Consider the following 20540-nt stretch of genomic DNA (forward strand, 5'->3'; position numbering starts at 1 on the left):
TCCGGTCTTCAACGCCTATCTATATCCAGCCTGACGTCTGCCAGATGTGTTGGCTATGGTACCTGCACAACAGCAACCCTTGCCAACTCCTCCGCAGCAGTCGTTCACCATCAGTCAGCAACGGGCGCGAGACACATCGCCATCGCTGGCAGCCAGCACCCACCAACAAAACCTTTCTCACGGACTGCGCGTTCTTACTGAGTCGCACGTACCCTTCCCGCGCCTCCATGGCGCAGGGATTGCGAGAAGGTGGTGTTTCCGGGCTGCAGCAGAAGGGGTGGGGTGAGAGAATGGACCCGCCACGTGCGCTACACGCCAGCCGGGCTAAACCGCGAGAACGCTGCGCCGGGTGCGGATACCCACGAGGCCAAGTCATCGCGACCGTATGGCGAGCGAGATCCCTGATACATTGCCGACAGCTGCTGGAGCTCGCGCCTGCTGGCCCGTCTGACCAATCAACCAGGAATCTAATGCATGATGAGCGGGCTCGTTGCGCAGCCTCCAGCGACGTACTATTCGGCCGCCTGGCCCAGACAGCCAACTCAGCAGCCTCCGCCGACCATCGCCTATGACGAAACAAGCTATATGAATATTAAAGTTAATATATTATATAAAACTGACAAGGCTCACATATACCGACGAGTATGGCACACAGATGAAACACGCACGCACCTACAAAAACAAGCGTGAATTGATTTCTCATCAGTTAAGTAGAAGACTTCGGACGCTATCTGGAAGAACACAAATGCCGAGCCACACACCCCTGTTGCATTAAACCTTGCTGCTGCATGCTCATGTTACGCGGCCACACACGCACACTTCATCAATTACTCCTGGGCTGCCCGACATGATCCAGTCTGCTCCAAAGGCTTACTCCTAACACGTAAGATGGCAGGCATAGCTACAAGGCACAGACGCCCACGAGCGCGAGGTACAGGAAACCGCTCCACGCACGGGGAACCGACCTCGAGAAACTTCCAGTCAGCATGCCGCCAGGCGAGCCTAAAGAAGACCTGCAGCGGGCATCAACCCGACCGGCACGAGCAGCGTAGCTCTCGGGTGAGCAGAATCTTGCGTGAATATGGACGCCGCCGGTCCGCCATCGGCCGATACACTGCGACTACACCTCTTCCTACGACTAGCCTTGCCACTCTCGCACTCGCACGCGCCGAGGCCGCGTCCCGATGGCCCGTCGATGTTCGCAGGGCGGGCACCGGCGGCCCGCGCCAAATAAAATGGCGCGCCGGGCACGTCGCTTCAAAAGCGCCACATCTGACCGGCCGTGTGTGATGTGGCGGCGCCACGGTCCGAACAGTGTAAAGCTCAAGGCCTATCGCGAGGCCACATCGTCCGGTGACATGACAACTGGAGCGACACGCACCACGCAAATGATGTCATTTTCATAACGGCGGCGAGGAGCCACATCGCGCCGAATAGTCAGCTGCCCGCTCCGGGCAGGCCGGTGCCGCCCGCCCACCGCGGCCAAACACAGAGGAGCGCTAACTGCAGTCACAACTAAGCTGAGATTACCAATGTCGAATCCTCATGAAACGAATCCGCGATGACAGGCCTTCCAACGCCGTATGCTGACAGAGCGCAGCGAAGCCCGCCAACGGGGGCGCCATTATTGTCACTTGCACCGCCGTCAAGTTCATTCGCACCGGTCCGCTGGCTTGTCTGGCGAGGCTGCGCACCAGCGCCGACCTGTCGCCCAGCGTCGGCGGGCGCGGGGATGGGCAGTCCTCGACTCCCGGCTGTCTCGGGGCTGGGCGAGCCTATTTGCCGCCGTACGCCGGGTTCTTGTAGGTGGACGTGGCTTGCTTGTAGATCGGGTTCTCGCCCTGCGGAGCCGTCAGACACATCGGTGAACCCACGCACCCACTTCGCACAAAAACCACGCTACCCAATGCGCGAGCACCCGTGCACTCCATCATAGATGCACAGTCCGCCAGGCTACCTCTGTCGCAAACCCAGGCCCGGCGGGGAGAAAGCCTCGTCGGCAGTCTGCCGGCCGCGCAGCGCCAGCCATGACCCGGGCCGGAGCCGTTAAAGGTCGCGCTCCGCCGCCGGCGCGTCCACCGCCGCCGGCCGCGCGCCGCCAGCCATGACCCGGGCCGGAGCCGGAGGTCGCGCTCCGCCGCCGGCGCGTCCACCGCCGCCGGCCGCCGCCGGCCGCACCCTGCGTCGGCGTGCGCTCGTCACTCACCGTGTCCCACTTGGCCATCTTGCGCTCCGAGTCCCACTTGGCATACTCGCGCCGGTCGTGGATGGTGGTGAGCAGCTTCCACAGCATGAGCACGGCCATGCCGACCACCACGATGGCGGCGATCAGCGTCAGCACGATACCTGCCGGCGGCGACCGACCTCAGCTGGGGGCGCGCTCAGCGGGGGTCGGCGAGCGACGGAGCAGGCGGTCGGAAGTCAGCAGCGGTCAGATTCAGGCGGGATCAGCGTCAGAAGGGATTGGTCCGCACCGTTCAACGCCAGCGGATCCTGGCGACAGCAAGCGCCTGAGCCCCCACGGATCAGTGTCCTAGGCTGTCAGAGTAAGGATCGGCACGCCGAAGGAACGACCTTCGACGATGACGTCCTGCCTATCACTGCCTTTTCGCCATTAGCGACAGGCCTGTGAGTGGCGCGGCCACACACACACCGCTGGAAACACGTCGCATCTACACCGCCTGAGCGCCATCCTCCTTCACAGGGCACCGCCGCCCACAGTCCCGCCGGCCGGGATCCCCCGCTGGACTCCACCGGGGACCTGGAGACGAGCCGACGGCCGCGCTCACCCAGAATGTTGATGGCCGGCGGGCACTTCTTGGTGTCCTGGGCGCGGATCACCGGGTTGTTGTCCTCGTCGTAGCCGTAGACGAAGCGGTAGCGGCAGCCCTTCTCGTCGCTGAAGGTGCACATGCGCTCGTCGGGCGACTCCACTGGAACGGGCGCAGTCGTCAGCCGGGTCCGAACAGGACCGGCGATCGCGCGCACACATGCTGCCCAGCGTGCGCTGCCGTCAGCAGTGTCCGCCGAGTTCGAACAGGACCAGCGAGAGCGCGCGCGCGCACACACACACTGCCCGGCGTGCCCAAGACGTCCTATCACTCCACAGCCATTCACGCTGCATTTGCGATGGGGACCTGGTCGTCTAATGGAGGGCGCCCTGCGCCCGAGCACCGGACACAAGAATGCACAGCGCCAGCGCAGACTGCTCAGGGAGAAACACTCAAACACAAACAAACAGTGCGCAATTGCTTATTGGAAAGAAGCTGTACGTCAGTGAGTACAGAACACGTTACACACCACATTCCGCGCTACAGTCTGATTTCAATGACGCGTTGATGCAAGAAAGTGCGGGGACCCGCCGCTCTCTGTCGGCGGCGCATCGCGCACGGACCTTCCACCACGTCCGTTTTGTTGATGATGAGGTGCTGGCAGCTCTCCAGGCAGGTGTCCTTCAGGTCACCGGTGTCGAAGACGACGCAGTCGACGCAGGGCCGGTACTCGGCGCACTTGCCGCGGCACGTCTGGGGAGGCGGCCCCGGTCAGCGGCGCCACCGTCACTCAGCCACACTCAGCGGTGCCTCACGACAGTGTCGACCCCCCCCCCCCCCCCCTCCTCCCCCCCCCCAGGGACGGTCTGTGGCGCTGCCACGAGGTGACTGATGGCATCGACGGGCCGGCGAGGCGAGCCTCAACTGTGGGCGTCTTGCAGGTATCTACACATGGGCGCTGCCGTGACTCCCAACACGAGCACGGTTGTGCTGCGCCCCACGCCACATCTCGCTGTGCGGACGCGGAAGGCTACAGGCGGTCACCCCTCCCAGCCCGGCCACCTGAGATCAGCCGGCGTCGGAGCCGGGCCGGGGCCAGCGGCGGGCGTCTCTCACTCACCGGGCAGTCCTCGCAGAAGCGGCCCGAGTAGCGGCCGTCCTCGTCCTCGAAGCACTTGCACTGGCCGCAGTCGCAGACGCCGCTGCCCGAGCACTGGCGCGTCTCGCCTGCGCCGACAGAGGGCGAGGCGTCAGGGGGAGCGGCACCGCTTCAGGCTCAGGCTTTGTCACAGGCGTATCGCTTTCCGGTACATGACATTGGGTGCACGGTGTAACATCATGGTGATCCCACCCACAAGCCTGCACGCTGTCAGGTCCTGGACATGTCTCTGCATCACAACAGCAGGGGACCCAGCCCGCAGCGCCGGCGGCCCCCCACCGAGCGGTCGGCCGGCTCTGGTCACGCACCTGGCGCGATGCAGGAGGCGTTGCTGGCCGGACACTGGCAGGCGTTACCCGTCCAGTCGGGCAGGCACTCGCAGCTGCCGCACACGCAGCTGCCGTGGTCGGGGCCCGAGCACAGCAGCTTCTCGTGACGGTCGCACGAGAAGTTGTCGCACTCGCAGAACTCGCCCATCACCACCTGGGGGGCGGGCGCGCGGCGACGTGTTACACCAGCCGGCAGCGGCGCGCCGCACGGGGTGAGCGGCACCGCCGGGCGAGGAGGTCAAGTGCCGCGGATGACGTCCGGAAACAACACACCACTTCTGGACCTGACCACCGACCGAGACTCTGACAGACGACACCGACACATGACACCACTGAGCGTACCCTGAACGAGCGCCCTGTCCGAGTAGCTTAGCTCCAGCTGTCCTTTCGCCGACACAGCTTCAGCTTTTCTTTCGCGCCACGACGAACAACGCACCCCCGGCAAAGGCTGCATGCCTCCCACCCCGTCTCCCTCAGCTACCACCCCGCGTCGCTGCTGCCGCCGCGCGCCGGCGCCGCTGCGCGCTCACCTCGTTCTCGTTCTCCCGGGCGTAGCACTGGCACTGTCCGCAGACACACTCGCCGCGACCGTGACACAGGATGCCGGTGGTGTTCTCCGGCCGGCAGCGCTCCTCGCCCAGCCGGCCGTTCGGGTCGCTCTGCGAGCACTCGCAGTACGCGCCGAAGTGCTGGCTGTCGCACACGCACTTGCCGCACTTGAGCGCGCCGGCGAAGTTACACTCGTTCGCCAGGAACGCCTCCTTGTAGCCCTGCCCGGACGGAAGGCGGAAGGGCGCACGGTCAGTGGCGATAAGGCATGCGGCGATCGGACGCGACCACAGGATTATACCCGACAGTTGATAGCTGCAGCAAAACCCAGGCTTCGGCGTTCAAGCCATCACAGCCCCACACGCCAGCTCAGACTTTTAACGGTCCGCCTGGTGACGCCGTGACAGCGCTGACATCACTGCACTGACGTCACTGCGCGGTCCCCACTGTTGGCGGGGTCCCAGGCCGACTTCAGCGGCTTGTCCGGCGCGAGGCGCACACCCCCGGCCCCCACCCGGTCTCCAGTAGCCGCCCCTCGCGCTGGCCGCGGCGGGGCTACACACCGGGCCGCCGGGGCGGTCGCAGTCGCACTGGCACTGCATGGCCAGGTCGATGATCAGCGACTCGTTGAGGCCGGCCGGCTTGATCTCGATGACGTCGTTCCAGCGCGCCGGGTCCGTCGGGCACTTGACCAGCTGGCGGCGGAAAGGTGCACCGGTCAGGGCGATGCGAGCCAACGGGGAGGGGCAGAGCAGCGTCCCTCAGGCAGTTGCTCCACACGGAATTGAGGACAGCGATAACATCGGAAAATGCATGCTTAAGGGTTCTTCCAGTTCCAAACCTATGATGACACACGAAGATAGGCGCAGATAACGTAACCCGACCTTTTGACTGAGCTCTTAAGACCTTGGTTGACTGATTGGTTGGCTGGCTGGTTACTAGGCTTTCGAACGTTCGACTGCGTGGTTACAACGCACCCATCTGAGACAGCTGCATCATTGCCACAAACTCAGGAGCGGCTTACGACCGCCAGGCCCGAGCGGCGGGGTTCGGCGTCCATTCTGAGGAGCCACCACCGGCGCCGCACCGTCCACTTGCCACAAACTCAGGAGCGGCTTACGACCGCCAGGCCGGAGCGGCGGGGTTCGGCGTCCATTCTGAGGAGCCACCACCGGCGCCGCCCCGTCCACCAGCACGCCGCTGACCTCGATCTTAGCCGTGAAGTCGACCTGCTCGCCGATCTTGAGACCGTCGCAGCGGTTGGTCTCCTCCGGCGGGCCGTCCCCGCGGCACGCCGAGTAGTACCGGATCCGCAGGAACTCGGTCGAGTTGTCCTTCATCTCCACGAACGACGTGATGGCCTGCCGACGGCGACGTCACACTCATGCCGCGGCCGGTGACGTCACATTCATCCCGCTGCCGGTGGTGTCGTACTCACACCGCGGCCGGTGGTGTCATACTTATACCGCGACCCGTGACGTCACACTCATGCCACGGCCCATGACGTCACACTCCGGTCGGCGAGCCTGGCATTACGGCGCCGTCCGGCGACACGAACATACAGTCAGACAGACACATGCCAGTACGCATGTGTACGCAGTACGCATACGCAGTACGCAATACAGCACGCAGAACACACACGAACACGAACACAGCGCCGGACGGTCCGAGTGTCCGAGGGTGTATATGCTGCGCCGCCGTGCGGTCGGACGGGCAGAAAGCTGACCCTCGCGGTGCTCTGGCACGGTCTCGCGGCGGCCGCCGACCACGCCGGTCGGCAGCGGCGGGCGCGAGCGTGCCGTCGAACAGACCTCGCGCGTTCTCGGTCTGCCGCGCGGCTGGTCCGGGGCGCATAGCTGCGTCATCACGCGGCGTTGTTTGGTGGTGACATCCACGGCCACCATGGAACCACGAGCACCAGGTCGTAGCGCCAGCCTGAACACCAGCGCTCAAACGGAATCGCTCGCCCATGACTTATGCAGCACTGTGCGGCTGCTGGAGCGTGCACCGCGCTGAACGGGTCTGCACTCACATCGTACTGCTCCTTGACCAGCTGGACGACGTTGGAGGAGTCGTTGGAGAGCGTGCCGGCCGAGCTCGCCTCGATGTGCCGGCTCAGCTCGTTGTAGGTGGCGCGTTGCTCGGACGTGACGGCGAAGATGACGTTGATGCTGTTCTCCTTGACCTTCTGGTTGATCTGCGACACGCTCGGGTAGTCGAGCATGTCCGAGTGGGTGTAGCGGCCGCGCCCGTCCAGGTGGCAGTGGCCGTCGTTGGGCTTAACCACGCCGCCCAGCTGAGGACCACAGCAAACCGTCACCAACCGGCGCTCCGCCGTTACGGCACGGCACGACACGGCACGGCACGGCACGGCACGGCAGGGCAGGGCAGGGCACGGCACGATACGGCACGGCACGGCACGGCACGGCACGGCACGGCACGGCACGGCACGGCACCCGCAAACCGGCACGCGCCACAGCACAGCCACATTGGTGTGCCACTCTACGACCCCCGAAAGCGAAATGCTTCCGATCACATCAGCAACCACCAACATCAAACCAAAGATACTTGATCGATACGAAAACCAGCAAATCTAAAACAACTTGTAACCATGCTAACCAAGGTAATCAAGCACAATTTGCACGACCCCCGAAAGCGAAATGCTTCCGATCACATCAGCAACCACCAACATCAAACCAAAGATACTTGATCGATACGAAAACCAGCAAATCTAAAACAACTTGTAACCATGCTAACCAAGGTAATCAAGCACAATTTGCAAGCACGATTTTAACTTAAATTTCAATTTTTAAACATCAAACACGCCACACGCGCACACCTCTTCCACACACAGCGGGCGTTCGCGCCTGAGCGGGCACCGGAGCAGCAATGGCGCGGGATGGAGACGGCGCGCTAAAAGGTGTCTGGGAGTGTATATTCCGCCTTGCCATGACAAAGGGCGGGAAAGGACAGGAAGCTGGCTCTCCGAGGTAATCTGGCAAACCAGCGAAGCACGCTGCCCACATCGGCCAGCGGCTAGGTCATGCAGGCATGCAGACATTGGCGATTCATACATTCGGACGCGTCCAAACAGCGTGACGTAAGCGCGGCGATGGACGGTCAAGACGATAAGCTTTTTCGCATTCATCCCACAGCAAATTTCACGAAAACGAGGGGGGTCACAGTGGGAAACCGAAACATAGATATGAGAAGGGGGCATGATGGCATGCCCATATCACAAAGCATACATCGATTTTAGCGTAACTCAGTGCATCAAAACATGCACCACAACGTGGTAAAATGCTCGCCGGGTCTCTGACAGTCAGCCCAGTTGGACAAACAGGCCGCCAGTTAGACTTGTGATATACACAAATATCACAAGCTGATGTGAAGTGCTCTGTTTCGCAGCGAGTACTCTTGTAGGACCAGCTCACGAGCCGACCCGTTGCTGCTGCACAACGGCACCACTGCCAACAGCACGCCCTCGCTCCCACCGTCACTTCCCCACCCCGGGGTTACCGCGACGACTGTCGACCTCTCGCCACGCCCGAGCTTGACCCCCCCCCCCCCTCCCGAGCGACGCCGCTCACCTTGCCGTCGCCGGCGTAGTGGAAGCCAGCGTCGGTCGAGAAGACGAGCAGGCGACGCGCGTTACTGCGCCACGCGATCTCGTCCTTGCACACGATCGCCTGCATGATGGCGTCGAAGCCGCCCTCCGGCGCGTCCAGGTTACCCGACACCTTGGCGTCGCGCACCTTCCGCTGCGGACCCCCGACGGCCGGTCAGCGATGGCACAGGTCAGTCAGGTCAGGTCAGGTCAGGTCACCGCCAGCGGAGCGGGGACGGCTCGAGCGGATGGGCTACGCCGGATGCGTCAGTGGGGACATCCGTATTCTGAGGGATGGGGACTCAGGTGGCGAGGATTCAGAGCTTTGGTTCATACGGTATGTATGACTAGTCAAGGAGAAAAAACGTGATCAAGAACAACTTCAGTGAACAGCAAACTGCCTTTCCGTTTACGTTCACTGGACAGCAGCACAGGTTACAGCGCAAAAACACAGTACATCTTAGGCAGTACCTCTGTCCCGACAAACGGAAATGAAATGCAGATAAAATACAACTCAACGAAAATTAGCCAGTCGCCTTAAAACCTGAGACATAAAAAATGCCAGCGAACAAACGATTCGATTCTAAACAATACACGCATGATCACCGTGACCGCCGTAAGACACCAAAAGCTCCATGGATCCCGACGGTGCACAAAACTGCAGCAGTTCCCACCACCCAAGCGCCCAATACTTACCAGGGCTTCTCACCCATTAGGTCATGCACCACACCTGAACCCTTTACAGCCATTAACTCATGCAGCCCACTTTTCAAGCCACCCTCCGCGCCCTGGCGGTCATGCCTTCCAAAGGGTTGAATCCACGGGGCCCGCTGACTGCGTGGAAGGGCAGCTTGGTCTCCCTGAGTGTTGTGGTCGGGCACGAAAGCTCCCCGCAACCATACCCACACACCACATGATACGTGTCCGCCAACCCATGGGAAGAAACAACCCCTCAACCCCTCACCTACAGAAAAACTTCACCCACTATACTGCTCTACTACACATAACCTGACACCATATAGATTGCTGAAGCAAAACTGTACACTCAGCAAAAAACAGCGCGGGCGAAGCAGAGATTCTAGTGTGTGTGGAGCTTGATGCGCGCGACGCTGACGACGGCGGCTCCACCAATCGCGAGCCGCCGCCAAAGCAAGCGTTCGCAACGCGCGTCTCGGCGGCCGCTTGGCGAGCACTTACTGCGAACGCCTCAGTATCTGAGGTGAGAGGGAGCGCGTTCAGGTATCCGTACGGAGCCTCACATCCAGTGCACGGCCTTTCCAGACTATAACGACATGAGCGGGATTGTTAATGCCCGGCGCGCTGGCGCAGCTGCACGTCTGCCATGCGGTGCCTGAAGAACGCCTGCCAGAGGCATCTGCCGGCCACTGGTCCAACTGCTGCTCCCGCGGGCGTCTGCTAGAGGGTGCTGAATCGACTAGTTAGCATTCATCGTGCTTACGACATACACGTTAGCAACCGTCGAGCTCGGCGCAGACTTCGCACGCACACCATGAGGAGGATTTAATACCAGCCAACACATGCATTTAAAGCATCCACGTGGCGCACCAGATCTGCTCCGATACGGTCACGTTAGCGGCTACTGGTGTCATTCAGCCTCTGCTAGCTAGCACCGATCCGCCACCACGACATCGAGCATGCGTGCTGTGGCCGCCTGGCGACCGCCGCGAGCACCACACGTCCGGCGGCCGCCGCTGGAGGGCAGCACGAGCGGGCGGCCCACTCACTTCGAAGGCGTCGGTGTCGCCAGTGAGACGCATGTGGTTCTTGTACCCGTAGGGGGCGGCACAGCCGTCGCACGGCTCAGTCAACCTTGGAAACGGCGGCACACGCAGTTGAAGCTGGGACTCGGGACGGGAGAAGCCCGGGAGGACGGCGCAAGCACGAGGAGAAGCGGCGCTATTGTCACAAGCGGCGGACCGAGATGCACGGACAGAAAACAGAAGAGCAGAGCCAGCGGGGCAATGGTAAGCGGTGTATGAGAGTCCAGTTGCTTGGGTTCTGAGGCGAGGTTCAAAATCGGTCCATGAAGCGTTATCCTTTGGGGACATAATTAGTGGAACAACTAGTGTCTCATAAAGCAAGAAACAAGGTACTCTCCAGTGGTGGTAAATACCAATTTAAACCTAGATATGAATAGCATGTATATCTAAGTCCAAGAATCAAGACCGCATGATAAAGAGAAGCCACGTGATAACACACGTAACGTTTTACCACAGCTCGATTTCAAAATTACGTGCTGCAATTGTCTTGCGAAGCCTGAACACAATTAAGATATCGTTCTTGATCTGAAGGCCGTAACAGAAATGTCACGTGACAGACGAATTGACAGGAGTATGAAATGAAAATACCAGTTTTCTAAGCATTACTTGCGTATCTGTCAATTTAGTGTACACAGCACCACTACTACAACTGGCACGTGACCACGCGCAGGATCACGGCCGAAAAGCATACAGAGCAGTAGAAGGCCCAGATGCCCCGCCGATCTCCCACCACTGGGCCGGACAGGGAGATCAAGACACCCCGAGAAGGAGCGACGGCCCCGGCCGGGACAGTACCCTGGCGCCGCGGTACAGCGGAACAGGCATGGTGCACGAGATAAGGAGCGGTCTCATTCGGGACAGCCCTACAGAAGCCATGACCCTAAATCACGGGCACAGTACTGCGGATCTAATGCAAAAGTCCCCACTGCGGCTATGTCCAGCCTAAACTATTGTTCGCAGAGCCACCTAAAGCACAGTTAGCACACGAAGGCACAGGGGAACATGTCAGCCGCGGCGCAGCGCGCTTCCGGCGTGAGAAGCGGGGGAGACGAAAAGCTGCTATGCCACCGCGAAGTCATCCATCTCCCACTTGGAACACTTGACATCCAGCAGATTTGACGACCCAGAAGCCACCAATTCGCAGTCATAGGACCCAACGAACAGGTGGCCAAAGCCGACCTCACGAAGAGCGCGGCAACGCCGTCCCCGCTAAGGGGCAGGTCAGACCCTGACACCCACCGCCCGACGCCGACGCCTCTCCACTCACTTGGCCGGGACGGTGCTGACGTAAGGCATCACCACCTTGTCGACGAAGCTGCCGAAGCCCAGGCGGAAGTTGGACGTCAGCTTGCGCATCTCCAGCGCCAGCAGGTTGCCCAGCGTGGACAGTTTGTCCTTGTCGTCCTCCATCGACTTGCTGAGGTCCATCAGGTAGTAGAGGTCGATCGGATAGTTGGGCGCCAGCGCGAAGTTGACCTTGAGGTCATGCGCCTCGTTCACGCGCAGGTTCATCCGCACGCGCTGCGGCGCGATCTGCGTCGCCTGGAACGAGCTGCTGGACGAGCTGGACGAGCTGGACGAGCCGGACGCGCTGGACGAGCCGCCCGCCGCGCCGCCAGCCGCGCCGCCGGCCGCGCCACCGCCGGCAGCGATCACACTGCTCAGCGTCTGGTTCTGCACCACGTGCACGCGGTTGGCCCAGGTCTTGAGGAAGCCCGCCTCGCAGGTGAGCGCGCCGTTCAGGAAGTTCTGCTCCTTGTTGCAGCGCTGCGCCGGCTTGCCGTCGGCGGTGGTGAAGTTCTGTTGGGCGGACAGCGGGTAGCGGGGTTAAGGCTCGTCGGTGGCAGAGCTCACCCCTGTACCACGACATTCCACTGGAGGCACTCACCTATGTCATCGGAGACTATCAAAAATCTACACCTAGGTCATCGAAGGCTATCAAAAATCTAAACACATCAAGGAATAAATAGCCTCAGCACCCACGGCCCTCATCAGCGGTCGCCACTGTCTGGGTCGAAAGACAAGCCGACGCCAAGACGAGACAGACAGCCACGCTTAACGTACAACAGTCCGCCCGCCCGACCACGGCCGGCGTCCCAAAACGAGACGTCTCGCAGACAACACCACCTCCTCAGCGCGGCCAGTGGCGCGCTGCCGGCCCAGCTCGCCGGCGCCCTCAGCGTCACCGGTCCGACTCGCCGGCGCCCCCAGCGCCGCTGACCGGACCGTCACTCACCGTGACAGCGCACCACGCGCAGGTGGGCGTCTGCATGCACTCGCTGCAGGTCTGCTTGGAGGAGCACGGGTTCGGCTGGGTCAGCTTCTCGGCCTCCTGTGCCCAGGCGACGGCCAGGACCGCCAGCACCAGCAGCGCGCGCAGCGACATGGCCGGCTGGAAAGCACGGCACGGTCGAGGTTAGGTCTGAATCACTCAACGCGGGCTGGGGATCGATGATGTCAACGGTTAACACGGTCAGCTCAACTCAATACGTGCCATTCACACACTGCAGCGCACATGCCACATACACCACCAATAAAGGGCGCTTTCAATGCGCTGCGCCAGCACTGTCTTTGACGGCCACAAGACGAGACCCCGTCGAGGCAGCGGTGAGTGATGCTCGGCCACGGCAGGCTGTCCTCGACCAGTCATACTGGACCATTCACGGCATGCAGCATTTTCCACAACAATCGTCCGCCACGGCTCTGGCACCCGTAATGCATCAGCGCAGTCCACAACGCGTCAAGTCGGCGCGAACGCGATCAAATGCCACAACGCCGCCAGTGAGGGCTGCTGGTCCCATGGCCGTTTGGCTTCATGGGCCCGCGCCGCTGTCTGCAAACGTGCGGTCTGACTGCGCTCAAACCGGCGCGATCACTGCCAAAAGGGGGTGAGCCGTCGGCTTCCTGCTGAGCCGCCGGCCGCCGCTCGGCGGACTGGAACAGTACCGACTGGCGCGCCGTAACAGGGCCCGGCCGCGAGCCGTGAGTCAGCGCGTCCTCCGCCTGCTCCGGCCGGTGTCCCAGCGCCGGTCCGTCGGGAAGGGCTCCGTGCCGTCCCCCGCCTGCCCCGGCCGGTGTCTCAGCGCCGGTCCGTCGGGAAGGGCTCCGTGCCGTCCCCCGCCTGCCCCGGCCTCGCCGTGTCGTCTGCTCCAGTCGGCTGCGACGCCGCGCAATGGGCGCGGGCACCGGCGGCGACGCGCGATCCGCTGCGGACGGGGCTCCGCGCGCGGGCCGCGGACGACGGCGGACAGCGGGCGGGTGGTGCCAGGGAGGCGTGGGTCACGTCACTGCGATGGGACGCGGCCACCGGCGAGCGGCAGACACGCGGCAGCGACGGCAGACCGCAGCCAGAGCTGGGGCGGCTGATTATCGGGGGATGGGAGCACTGCTTGGCTCTGCAGACGGACGTAAGCGAGGACCCGGACAACGTGGGCACTCAAGAGAGGCGAACATTGACAGCACGTACGGCTCAGTGCTCTTACGACCGGCACTGCCGACCCAGGCTGCCGACACAGCAAGGGTGTCCTTCTTCGCCCATCAGGGATGGCAGCGGGCAACTAAAAGCACCCGGCCGAGTATACACACCGGCCTGGCAGACAAATAAACACGGGCTCCCACAGTTCGGCGCGTTCCGGGTCCACATGTGGTGGGCCTGTCCCGACCGGAGCTGGCTCGGGAGCGCAAGCCGACAATCCGCCGCCGACCCCATCCACTGTCGCGCCAAACAACGCCTCCCCCGTCTCGCTAAGCCATGCCAGATCACCACCGGCGCGTGCCAAGCCATGCCCCGACTCGGCAAGCTTGGAGCGGCCGGCTGGGCTCAGCGCGCCTGACGGCCGATTGTCTTGGCAGCGGCGCCGCCGCACGCCACCGCCGGCCGTGACACGCCGAGCAGGACCGGGCCGAGCGCCGCCCCGTCCCGGCGCCGGCGCGCGCTCCGGCCGCGCCGACCGTTACGCCCACCGAGCGGCAGCTCCGATTCCGGTGCACTGCCGGTGCCGCTTCCGGCGCGCGCGCGGCGGCAACGCACCATCGGGAACGCGGCCAGGCGGCGGCGGCGCGACCGGCGGCGGCGGCGACCGCCGCGGCCGCGAGCGGCCTTCACGGCCGCACCATATATGGTGGCGCGCACGGGCCGCCGTCCCCGCCCGGCCGCCGGCGGTCGCGCAGGCACTGCCGCTGCGGCGCCCAGGCGCCCCGGCGCCGCCCGCGGGTCGCCACGATCCCGGCCGTCGCCTCGCACTGGCTCGCCAGCCACTTACTGGGACGCGGGCGGGTGAAATCGGTGAACAGGCGAGACCGGCTGGCGGCTGCACTGAAGACAGGCTCACAGTCAAGTCCGCTTAGCGCACGACAGGGACACGGCGCGAGGTCTGATAGTCGCCAGCCAATGCTCACCGACATATGAAGCACGCTCAAGTGCTCGGCGAAGTAGCGGTCAAAGTTCCACGGAAACAGGAAACACTTCCGGTGAGGTTCATAGTCGAGGCCGGTTCTCTCTCCCAGGAACCATGACGTCACGTCGCGACGACGTTCAACAGCTTTATCGCGGCCGGGGCGCCACGAGCTGATCGTCAACAAGGCGCAGACGGCCGGCCGCAGGCGCGGCGTCAGTCGGCCATATGGCCGGAGCGCGCCGTGCGGTGGCGGGAGAGAGGGGACGCGGCGGCCACATCTGGCGGTGCGCGCGCATGTGTGGGCGACCAGGGACCGGCCAGCTACCTGCTCCGACGCAGTCCACGGGCACCCCACGACCTCAGAGCCAGCGGTCGGCCGAGCGGGGCGTGACCCGGCGGGACGAGGTCGGCCCGCCGCAGCACGCGCCGCACACAAAGCCGCCGCCGCCGCTCGGCCGGGCTGGTGACGTCACGCCGCGCGGCGGCGGCGGCGGCGCACCTGCACACGGCGTCTCAGCCGCAGCGGCAGCCGCCCACCGGAAGCGGTCGGCGGTCAACACACCGTATCGGGCCGGCGGCACTGCGGCCACGCCCCTGTCTGGGACGCCAGGGGCAGATTGGAGACCCACTCCAGCCCTGTTCACCGCGAGACTCGCGCTCGGGTGGTGTTGATTTGTCGATAAGCACGGGCGCCAGTCGCGGTTATCGCGCCCAGCCTCGCCGGCCCATTGATTGCTGGCCGGCGGCTCCGGCGGGTGGGTACCGTGGTCCGTACGCCAGCCGGGCGCCGCGGCTGGCAGACGTCCAGTCGACGGCGGCCGTGACGGCCAACCAGCACGCCGGATGACGCCGCAGCAGCCCACGCGGCCTTTCAAACGGGCCATTTACATTTACGCCGGACCAGCCGTGACTCAAAGCCGCCCGGACTGGTTCGCAGAGTGTGGTTTGCATCTCTAAAACCCGTACGAGTGTTGGCCGCCGGCTGCGCTGCTCCGCACCAAGCGCCACGGCCGTGGGCGCGGCTGGCGGCTGCGTTAGACTCGCCCACCGCAGCAGGTCCGCGTTCCCGATCCGATGAGCGCCGCCCGTTGGCCGCACGGCCGCCGGCGGGCCGAGTTTGCACCTCCAGCCGCCGCCAGCGGCCGCAGCAACGGTCAACACGCCCGAATCCGCGAGGGCGGCGGCCATTTCGGCTGCACCGTGCACTGCTGGCCAGGCAAGACGGCGGAATCGGCGCCAGCTGCGGACGGCGGACGGCTGGCGGCGGGTGGCCGGTGGAGGCCGGCAGCCCGCCCTCCGCCGCCTCCTCCGCCGCCGCCCCCACCGCCACCGCGGGACCGGCCGGCCGGCGCCCACGCGCTCCGGCACACAGAGAGACGGGGCGCACGGCAGGCACGCGCGCCGCCCGGTGTCGCAACGCTGCGGCCCGGGCGGTGACGCCGCCGCCGCCGCCGCCGCCCGGCTCCAGCCGCCGTCCGTTCGGCCGATCAGACCGCGCCGGCCGGTAAAATTAGCCCGGCGGCGGCTGTGTGGTCGGCACGCATCCCGGGCCGGGTCGGGCCGCCAGCGGCCGGCGCACGGCGTCGTCGGCCCGACCGACCACGCCTGACCTCCTTACCCGGCCGGCACAAAAACGCCGTTCCAGCGCAGCGGCGCCGGACGGTGCTGCACTGCGCTGCGCCGCCGGCGCCGCGGACGGCCGCATCGGCCGGGTCAGCCGTCGGCAGGGTGAGCTCAGGGCTTCCGGACGGTTGGCACCCAGCGGGCCGCGACAGGACGCGTCCAGCGGCACCCGCCGGCGGCTGGCTGTCAGCAGCCTCGTGACGGCGTGGCCACCGCACGGCCAACAGCGTGCCGGGGGACCCTGGGCCAGGACGCGGCACCGGCGCCATCGGAGGTCAGGCAAGGCCCCGCTGTGGCTGTGGCAAAAACACAGCGCTGCTGCGGTCAGCCGGCCAAGGTCAGGACGCGACAGGCCGGCAGCGCCGGAGCTGTCCGGACGCGACAGGCCGGCGGCGCCGGACCTGTCCGGACGGGACAGGCCGGCAGCGCCGGTGCTGTCCGGACGGGACAGGCCGGCAGCGCCGGTGCTGTCCGGACGCGGCAGACCGGCGGCGCCGGAGCTGCAGGACGCGGCAGGCCGGCAGCACCGGTGCTGTCCGGACGCGGCAGGCCGGCGGCGCCGTACGTCATTTGTTTGCGCTCGCCGCGGTTCAGATTTCACCGGATGCGGCCCGAGCAGTTCTTTCTGATGAGTTACGTCGGCTATCTGTGACGCAACTGCGCACGCGCCGCGCCTCCGTCGGACATCCGGGCACGGCCAGGAGGAAAGGTCCAGGGGTGCTTAATGCGTGTGTGTCCGAATAGCATTGCTTACATCAGTTGAACCTGGTGCTTGGTGGTCAGGACTGACGCCATGTGGCGTACACAGTATAACGCCAACCACTCGCTGCGTCACCGATGAGTTACAGGAAAGATTCCAACCACATATATGGTCACGAGGCGCCTACGACAGCACGCCAACCACACATCTGGCCACCGAGAAGAAGCGCAGACGATCGGGTCCCACCCACACACCTCGTGAATGAGAAGCGTCCCACGCGCGGGACCCTAACGACACAGCTGGTCATCGGAGAGCCAATAGCCGGTCACCTGTGCACCGACCACCAGAGAGCGCGGCCTCATTACCAACGAGCGTGGCGCAGGCTCATCCACACCATCGACCTCGGTCCCGGCGACCGCTGGTCACACAGGGGCGCGGCCGTCGCGCTGTGGACGCGCTGCGGCGGCCGGCCGACTCCGCAGCTGGCGCCGGCGGTGCTCGTCTCAACTCCACGCTTCATGTCCACACCAGCACGTCACGGGGGCTGACTCAGTGATCAGTGACAGGAACACCGACAGCGGAAAGGCTCAAACGCCCCGCCGTCTACTCCGCGCCGTCGCCGGTTACGAGTTACCTGTGATTTCCTCTAGGTTATCCATAGCTATCAGTTATTTACTACAGTTAAGTGCTGGCTGACACTTATTAAGTGTCTGCACAATCAATCCGGGTTTTGGGAAGCCGCTATCTGCTCAGTATCGAATCTGTGCACCTCCTCCCCTCCGTATCAGCACGCTCCTGATAAGAAGCCCAGCACGCTCACCGGAGCAGAGGTTGCCAGTCGAGACGCGGTATCACAGTCGGGCGCTTGTTTGCACCAGGTTCGTCCGGTCCGCTGCCGGGACGGCCGTCTATCACAGCCGCACACGCGTCCGCACGAGAGCACACAGCGCCCGGCCACAGCCCCACTCGCCGCACCGGACAAAGCGTGACTAACGCCGCGCCAGCTGACTCAGCGGAGATGGCCGGTGACGTCACACGACGGTCGGTGACGTCACCATGTCGGCGCGTCGATGACAGGCGTGAGGCAGTGGGAGTGGGGATGATCAGTTGTGCTGCTGTGATCAAACGCACTCACCCACCAGCGGGTGACAAATAACAAATTTGGAGGTCATTCATCAATGGAATGAACAAATTCCCATTTGGCATGGTGCCACTTGCCATACCCATATTAGTGAAATTAAAAATGTCCCACTTAGCATGGTGTCAACTACCTGCTAACAGGGAACTGGAGACAGAAGAGGCTATTCCAGCACACTGGCTGGGGATGTGTAGAGCAAGGCTCTGTTTGGCACCAGCTGCTGGTGATATATAATGCCAACATAAGAAATGTATGTTTTACTTTCAGGGGGAATGGGTCAAAAAACTCATCTATGACAACACAAAAATATTTGCTTGCAGATAAAAGGAAGTGGGTCAGTTCAACCACCAACCTTAATTTGGACTTGGAATGATGATAAATTTGACATAATGGCTATGCAAATAGAAACCATGGTGATGTCATGGAGTATATCTTGTTGTTTTCAGACATCTTGGATTCTTAATTTTTCAGGTGCTTTTGAAAGAGAAGAGCCAGTTTTCCTGCAATGTCACTGCAATATTATCAGAACTACACCAAATTTAACCTGCATTCAGCATCAATATCTCTTGAACAAGCTGTTGGCATGGCTGCTCGAACCACAGACCAAGGCCCATTCTAGACCCAAAGCTTTCTACATGGCTAGTTGCCAGACTTTGACAAATAAATGGTACACTGTCCCATTATAGCATTGTGGCAGCATTCTTGGTTCATTTATCATCGATCTGAGACCTTAATTTGGCTGATAGACATAACTTATTTGATCTCACTGTGAGCCAATGTTTTAAGGAATGGTGATGCTGTAAAGTTAATTTCAGGCAGCGTAGCTCAGACCCTACACCCCACCAGCACAAAATCTATCAGCATATCCTTGTATGAGCCAGCAGGAGACAGAAAAAAGAGGCACCATGAAACACCTCCTATTAACCCCACCTGGCATCTCATGTTTAGCATTATACCCTGGCCAGAATGAAAGGGCGTAGTTCGCGCCAGGACTGCCGCAATAAATATGAAGGACTGTTTCACATTTCACCACGACTTCTCCACCATATGACATACATCCACAGACTCAATTATTTGCAATAAGGCAAGCAACATAATAACCTCACCTTCGAGCCTTCTTATAGGATGAAGCCAAGCCGCTACACCCCAGCGCCCCCTCCCTTTCTTTGCTGTGTTCAAAGATGACCAAAACTCGTTGCCATCTTGAGAGATTAAATGACAGACAAAAACGGTTGACACCTTCCAACCACGAGTCCATCTAGTCGATCATTACTGCACGCTCACCATTGTATGAACCATGATCACTTTTTTCTTCTCAAAATACGCTAACCTTGTGTTAGATCAAAAGCTACCCGAAACTCCCAAAACCAACAGAATAGCCCGCATATAAACCCATACTTCAAGCCTATCAAACTGATTGGCATAAAAGTTCACGAAACGATGTACCAAGGTCGATAACCCATTGATCCTATGCCATGATGATCCTGGGTCAAATCAAACATCACCACAAAATCGATATCCTCAAAGGTTGGATGCAAACAATTCCATGCTCTGAGCCTTTGCGACCAAATGGCCGCAACACCCTCATCAGTCGATGTACCACGGTCGTCACCCTATCCTTTCCAGAAGATTATGCTCTTGGGTGAGGTCAAAGGTCACCAAAATATGCCCAAAACCAGCGAACGGTGATTGGTAATGCGTGTGTTTAGAGCATGAGGTGTCTGCAAGCCGATTTTTCATCCTCGTGATATTTTTGTTTACCCTTCACCTGCCCCAATGTCAGCGCTTTCTGGAAATCATAGGTCATATACCATAGGACATCGATTGGTGAAGATTTTGTGACGGCTGATCTCGCAGGTACGTATCATGGGATGGTGTACAGACTTATTTTGGGAGGCTTGGAGCGTTTTTAGTAATTTGTGACCTGCTACAAGATCACCAATATTCTGAAAAAAGATTACCGACCATGGTGCATCGATTCGTGTCATTCGATCGCAAAGGCTTGGTGCATGGGGTTATATGCAACCAATTTCTGGTGGTTTCGGGCGTTTTTTGGAAACCTGACTTCAACCAAGGTCACCATCTTCTGGGGAGGAAAGAATATTGTCTATGGCTCAACAACTGTTAAGGTTTTGAAGTGATCATGGTACCATAGGCTTGAAACGCAAAGCATAATTTCTGTCGTTTTCAGTATTTTTGTATTATCCTTGACCCGATCCACAGTTACCATCTACAGTTGGTGTCGAACCGTGAAATTCTATGTTGATCAATCATATCTATATATGGATATAGATATAGAGAGAGAGAGAGAGAGAGAGAGAGAGAGAGAGAGAGAGAGAGAGAGAGAGAGAGATATATATATATATATATATATATATATATATATATATATATATATATATATATATATATATATTATAACATCTTATGTGTATCGCTGGCGTTGCATGCCATTTGCATGTGTTGCGCGTTCTCTGTTTGTGTGA

The 20540-nt window shown here is 61.4% G+C and overlaps 1 protein-coding gene across 4 annotated transcripts; it reads right to left on the minus strand.

The window, feature by feature from the left end:
- Window positions 1-586: 586 nt before the first annotated feature.
- On the minus strand, window positions 587-19269 carry LOC119096235 (integrin beta-PS). Of its 4 annotated transcripts, none has more exons than XM_037219045.1 (16): window positions 19161-19179; window positions 17737-17808; window positions 12433-12588; window positions 11464-11996; window positions 10161-10245; window positions 8399-8569; window positions 6841-7104; window positions 6014-6169; window positions 5372-5503; window positions 4790-5029; window positions 4239-4413; window positions 3892-3998; window positions 3395-3524; window positions 2790-2933; window positions 2207-2346; window positions 587-1841 (listed from the first exon to the last, which is right to left on the minus strand). In XM_037219045.1, exons 3-16 carry the CDS (start codon window positions 12580-12582, stop codon window positions 1776-1778), a joined length of 2493 nt encoding a protein of 830 aa, XP_037074940.1. In that variant the 5' UTR covers window positions 12583-12588; window positions 17737-17808; window positions 19161-19179; the 3' UTR covers window positions 587-1775. The 4 variants fall into 4 exon arrangements, with proteins under 4 accessions (XP_037074940.1, XP_037074938.1, XP_037074937.1 ...); XM_037219043.1 differs by lacking the exons at window positions 10161-10245; window positions 19161-19179 and adding exons at window positions 9613-9697; window positions 18407-18457; XM_037219042.1 differs by lacking the exon at window positions 19161-19179 and adding an exon at window positions 18407-18457.
- Between the last annotated feature and the right edge of the window lie 1271 nt (window positions 19270-20540).

This window comes from Pollicipes pollicipes, unplaced genomic scaffold, assembly GCF_011947565.3.
Source record: "Pollicipes pollicipes isolate AB1234 unplaced genomic scaffold, Ppol_2.1 Scaffold_4295;HRSCAF=5057_pilon_pilon_pilon, whole genome shotgun sequence".
Classification (NCBI taxonomy): Eukaryota; Metazoa; Arthropoda; class Thecostraca; order Pollicipedomorpha; family Pollicipedidae; genus Pollicipes; species Pollicipes pollicipes.